Below are 6,048 nucleotides of genomic sequence, written 5' to 3' on the forward strand. Positions count from 1 at the left end.
TTCTGCACTTTAGTTCTTTTCTGGTTTTCTGGTATGTAGTTACAGAATATTTGTTTTAGTACCAACTTAATTATTCCGCATTTAATTAATTTATTAATTAAATAATAAGTTGGTAATTATAAAATACAGAATTTCATTTGGTGTCAGAGCGAGTCACTAAACTCTTAGTGAGATCTTGAGGTTATTTTATTCCGTTGAATTTGTTTTGTGTGAGATGTCGTTCTTTGCAGAAGGAAACTCCATCACTCAGCCACCTCTATTGAATGATACTAATTATCCATACTGGAAGGTCGGGATGAGGGCATTCATCAAGTCACAAGATGAGAGGGCTTGGAGGTCTATACTCTCGGGTTGGATTCCACCAATTGAAAAAGATGATAAAGGTAATTTAAAGGTAAAATATGAACTTGAGTGGTCCATTGAAGATGAAAAATTATTTAGTTATAATAATAAAGTTTTGCATGCAATTTTTAATGGTGTTGGTGAAGGCTTTATAAAATTGATATCATCTTGTTAATCTACAAAGGAGGCGTGAAAAATCCTTCAAACTCAGTTTGAAGGTATCGTTGATGTAAAGAGATCATGTTTTACCATGTTGCAAACTAGATTTGATGAGTTAAGAATGTTGGAAACTGAAACTTTATTTGAATTTTATGAAAAGTTGTCTGATATTGCTAATCAGTTTTTTGCCTTGGGAGAAAAAATAGATGAATCTGTGTTGGTTCGAAAAATAGTTCATGTACTTCCAGATAGGTTTGACACAAAATTTCTAGCAATGGAGGAGGCTAAGGATTTTGGAAAAATGAAGGTTGAGGAGCTTATGGTTTCGTTAGGAACATTTGAGCTAAATCAACAAATAAAGCAAAAGGGTAAGCCAAATCCTTCAATTGAAAAAAGTAAAGGTATTGCATTTAAAGTTTATGAAAAAGATGTTTATGATGATGGGAAAGATGATGAAATGACCTTGATAACAAGAAATTTTCAAAAGTTTATGAAAAAGGTTGGAAATAAAAAGAATTTTTCAAAAACTCCAAAAGGTAACACCTCTTCTAAACCTTTCGTTTCTAACAATAAAAAGGGTATTAAATGCCGAGAATGTGAAGGTTATCGTCATATTCAATCTAAATGTGCCAACACATTGAAAAAGAATAAAAAAGGCTTTAATGTTACTTGGAATGATGATGATTCTGAAGGTAGTGAAGAGGATAATGAGAAAGTTGCTTTAACCAGTGTTTTATCAACTGATTTTCAGGAAAGAGGAAAAATTTTGTGTTTAAACAATACCTTGACTGATGTCAATAAAAAAGAAATTGACTTGGATTCAGACGAGTCGGAACTCAATGAGGAATCATTGGCTGAATCATACAAGGTAATGTATGCTAAGTGGTTACAGGTTTATACTGAAAATCGTGCCTTGGTTAAAATGAATAAAGAATTGTCTCACAACATCAAAGATCTTGAAGAAAAAAATAAATGTTTTGAATTTGAGTTGTGTTCAAAAAATTTTGAAATTGTATTTTTGACAAAAGAACTTGACAAATTGAAAAGAAATGTTAAAATACTAAATCTAGGTTCTAACATTTTTTAGGAGGTTCAGAATTCAGGTCAACTGAGTCATGCTGGATTAGGTTTTGTTAAAACTCAATAAAAAATGAATACTAAATTTGTTAAATTTGAAAATATGTCTTCTGGATATTCTGATTTAACTTTGCAGGATTCTGTTTTTACAGCTGAACGTTCTGTTTCTATAGAAATGAAGCAGTCAGGTAAGCCTGAAAATTCTCATGGGAAAAATAAATGTTTCATTCCCTCTTGTCATTTTTATGGAGTAAAAGGTCACATTCGACCTAGATGTATTACTTTGCAGAACATGTTTAGTTCTAAATATTTTGGAAATTTTAAAGTGTTTCAAAATAAACATGTTTTTCAAAAACAAAAATGGGTTGTCAAAAATAAATGTCTTGCTGGTATCTCTTGTTTTAAAACTGCTGCTTCTCAAATGTTGTATTTTGACAGGGTTGTTCCAGGCACATGATAGGTGATAAAGACCTTCTTGTAAACATTAGACTAATGCAATGTGGAGAAGATACTTTTGGTAATGGTCTAGCTGGAAATGTCATAGGGAAGGGAACTCTTAATTTTGTAGGTCTACCCAGGCTTAAGAATGTAATGTTGGTTGAAGGAATTTGTGATAAGGGTTACACTGTTAATTTCGATAGTAATCGTTGCTATGTTGCTAATGACCAAGATGAAATTATTTTGCAAGGGTTTAGATATATTGATAATTGTTACACACTCACTACCTATGCTACTTGTCACTCTGCCATAGATAATTCTACTGATTTATGGCATGAAAAGCTTGGACACATTCATTTCAAAAATTTGAAAAAACTGTCAAATGCAGGAATTGTTCGAGGATTACCCAAACTGGGTAAAGAATCTGTGGGAAAATGCGAACCATATCAACTTCGTAAGCAACTGAAAATTTCTCACAAAAGTATTCTTGATGTGAATACTTCCAAAGTTCTTGAACTTCTTCATATGGATCTAATGGGTCCAATTCAGGTTGAAAGTTTGAATGGTAAGAGATGCATTTTTGTGTGTGTTGATGATTTCTCTCGGTTTTCATGGGTAGATTTTTTGAGAGAAAAATAAGATACTTTTTATGCTTTTAAATCTTTGTGTTTGAAATTGTGTGTGGAAAAAGATTGTAATATTGGAAAAATTGTTCGGATTAGGAGTGATCATGGAAAAGAATTTGAAAATAGTGTTTATGATGAGTTTTGTAAATCTAAAGGTATTTCTCATGAGTTTTTTGCTCCTAAAACTCCTCAACAAAATGGAGTCATTGAAATAAAGAACCGAACTCTGATAGAGATGGCTAGGGTAATGTTAAACAGCAAGAAACTTACCAAGCGTCTATGGGCTGAAGCAATTAACACTGCTTGCTACACCATCAACAGGGTGTTTTTGTGACTAGGTAGTCATAAGACTTCTTATGAGATATGGAAAGGTAAGAAACCAAATGTGAGTCATTTTCTTATTTTTGGCATTGCTTGTTATATTTTGAGGGATCGTGATCATACTATTAAATTTGATGCAAAAAGTGATGTTGGTGTGTTTATAGGATATTCTATTAATAGTAGGGCTTATCATGTTTATAATATGAGAACCCAAACTGTGATGAAATCTGCTAATGTTGTTGTTGATGATCTAAAAGATTTCTCTGAGTTTTTTGTTGACCACGTTTTTGGCCAACGACGTGAGAACGTCAAAAACGATAAAGCCTTCAAGAGAAATTAAACGACACAGAAAATTTTGAACAGAAAGTAAATAACACACGCAATTTTTATAGTGGTTCAGCCCCAATATGTTGGTAATAGCCTAATCCACTTAGAATTGTGATTATAGATCTGTACTCAAGATCAGATGAACTGAGCCAACTGAGTTTCTTCAGTACAGATTACAAGAATACAAGAATTCTTTCAGATGCAAGCACTTTCTCTCTCTAGAAAACTCAGACCCAAAATCTCCCCCAAAAGTCCAAAGAGAAAAAGCCGTTTCTAATCCCATAAGCCATATATTTATAGGCTTAGGATCATATATCGACTCTCCCCTAGAATCGGAATATTTCATTATATTTATTATATTTAAATTACAAAAATATTCAAAATGTAACAGAACACCCAATTTGTGGGAAGAATGAGAGATTCCCGCGTATGCCAAGACCGATTCTTGTTGAAGCCGTTTCTGGGAATTTTGACGTAGTCTGCTCTACCTAGTTGATGAATATCACCTTCTGGTCGACCATACCTCTGCTGGGCAGATATGCTCTTGACTGGTCGGACATGCACTTGCTGGTAGGACATGCACATGCTGGTCGGACATACACTCCTCTGGTCTAACATGGCACTCTGGTCTAGCATGCCATATCTCTCGTCTAACATGGCACTCTGGTCTAGCATGCCATGTCTTTCGTCTAACATGGCACACTGGTCTGACATGGCTTACTGAGCTACTCCTAAGCCAAGTCACTTTATCACAACTCTGAGGAGCCAATATATTTATTGACTATTAATGTGTCTTTTACTGACCATGCACTGCCACTTGTCACCTCTATTACCACGTCATCGATCTCCAATTTTTGGGAATAACATTTTCCATAGAAGAAAAGATTGAAGGTTTGCTGGAAAAGTCTCCTGAACTGGCAGACGATTTGGCTGCAATCACTGAATCTTCGTCTAAGGTTACACCTCAAGATTCTGTAGCTACAACTAATGATTTTCTAGAATCTTCAACGAAGAAAGAAACTGAGCAACTGCCAAACATAATCACCGATCCAATTCAAAGAGAACCATCCTCCAGGGTCAAGAAGAATCATCCTACCGATCTCATACTTGGGAACATGCATGAGAGCATGGTTACTAGAAGAAGGTATGCTAATTTGATTCAATTTGTGTGTTTTGTCTCTTCTTTAGAGCCTAAAAATGTGAAGGAAGCCTTGATGGATGAAGCATGGATTCGGGCAATGCAAGAAGAGCTGGATCAATTCATTCACAATAAAGTACGGACACTTGTTCCTAGACCAACTTGTGCTAATGTCATAGGAACAAAGTAGATTTTCAAAAACAAAACCGATGATTTTGGTACCATTATTCGAAACAAGGCAAGATTGGTTGCCCAAGGTTACACTCAAGTTGAGGTTATTGATTTTGATGAAACTTTTGCTCCAGTAGCAAGACTTGAGTCCATCAGATTACTTCTTTCCATTGCTTGTATTATTGGTTTTAAATTGTACCAAATGGATGTTAAATTTTCTTTTTTGAATGGTTTTTTGAAAGAAGAAGCTTTTGTTGAGCAACCCAAAGGATTTGAGGATCCACATTTTCCTGATCATGTTTATAGGTTAGATAAGGCGTTATATGGTTTGAAACAAGCCCCTCATGCTTGGTATGAACGTCTAACTGAGTTTTTAATCTCTCATGGTTATAGCAGAGGAAATGTAGATAAAACATTGTTTATCAAAAATATTAAATCTGATGTTATTGTTGCTCAAATATATGTTGATGATATTGTGTTTGGATCTACTTCTAACTCTGAAGTGCAGGTATTTGTCCAACAAATGCAACAAGAATTTGAAATGAGCATGGTAGGTGAACTCACCTATTTTTTGGGTCTTCAGGTGAAACAATCTGATGATGGCACATTTGTTTCACAAAGTAAGTACGCAAAAACTTGTTGAAGAAGTATGGGCTTGAAAACGCTAAACATACTAATACTCCTATGAGCACAACTTTGAAATTATCCAAAGTTGAACAAGGAGTAAAGGTAGATCCTACTTTGTACCGAAGCATGATTTGTAATGGCCCAAATTTCCTAATAAGGTTTAGGACCTTGATTAGGAGGCCGGGAGGGCCATAGTTGATTTATGATGCTATTAAATGATTATATGCATGTATTAAATATGCATGTGAACATATTTTTGATTAATTGGGTGATTTTCATATTTTTGGCCATTTCAGGCATATTTGGCATATATGTGGTATATGTGTGGTGCTTCTTTATTATTTGGTTATGCTAGGGTTACTCAGAACGAGACGATCCTAGGAGGTAAGCTAGTGGGAAAGTCACAACGGGATTTATACTTGACTCAGAGTGAGTCAAAGGGTATTTAGTGCATTACCGGGATATTGTGTAATGGGAATAAATATTTGATGATAAGTTAGTCAGTAAGATCAGGGGGAAATTCTTGAAGTTTTGACTATTTTGCCCCAGGGACGTTTTCGGGACCCCGAGCATTAGGATTTGTTTGAAACTACTTAAGCTCAAAGTAACCTGTTAAGAAATAAAAAGAACGTTCAGAACGTTCTCTCTCCCTCAAAGTTCCATTTTCGTCTCCCGATCGCATTTTCGAAGGAAACTTGAGTTCTAGGACTCGGATTCAAGTGAGGATTGAGGCATAGCGATTCTAGGGAAGATTAGAAGCTTATTAGCTGGAGGATTTAGTTGGGAAACGTCATAACCGGAGGTAATCCAAGTTTTAAATTC

At 34.9% G+C, this 6,048-nt stretch overlaps 1 protein-coding gene across 1 annotated transcript; it reads left to right on the forward strand.

Annotated features, from left to right (window-relative positions):
- Window positions 1–592: 592 nt before the first annotated feature.
- LOC133779758 (uncharacterized) lies at window positions 593–4,618 on the forward strand. The gene is made up of 5 exons (XM_062219674.1): window positions 593–1,369; window positions 1,715–1,828; window positions 2,017–2,581; window positions 2,708–2,797; window positions 4,167–4,618. The coding sequence occupies exons 1-5, from the start codon at window positions 593–595 to the stop codon at window positions 4,616–4,618; spliced, it is 1,998 nt and encodes a 665-aa protein (XP_062075658.1).
- Window positions 4,619–6,048: the final 1,430 nt, after the last annotated feature.

Source organism: Humulus lupulus, chromosome 5, assembly GCF_963169125.1.
Source record: "Humulus lupulus chromosome 5, drHumLupu1.1, whole genome shotgun sequence".
NCBI lineage: Eukaryota > Viridiplantae > Streptophyta > Magnoliopsida > Rosales > Cannabaceae > Humulus > Humulus lupulus.

Coding starts and splice junctions, on each gene's coding strand:
- LOC133779758 (XM_062219674.1), top strand. CDS start 593: ATGTTGCAAACTAGATTTGATGAGTTAAGAATGTTGGAAACTGAAACT. Junction 1,829..2,016: donor CCTCTTGTCATTTTTATGGA/GTAAAAGGTCAC, acceptor GTATTTTGACAG/GGTTGTTCCAGGCACATGAT. Junction 2,798..4,166: donor TGAGTTTTGTAAATCTAAAG/GTATTTCTCATG, acceptor CATTTTCCATAG/AAGAAAAGATTGAAGGTTTG.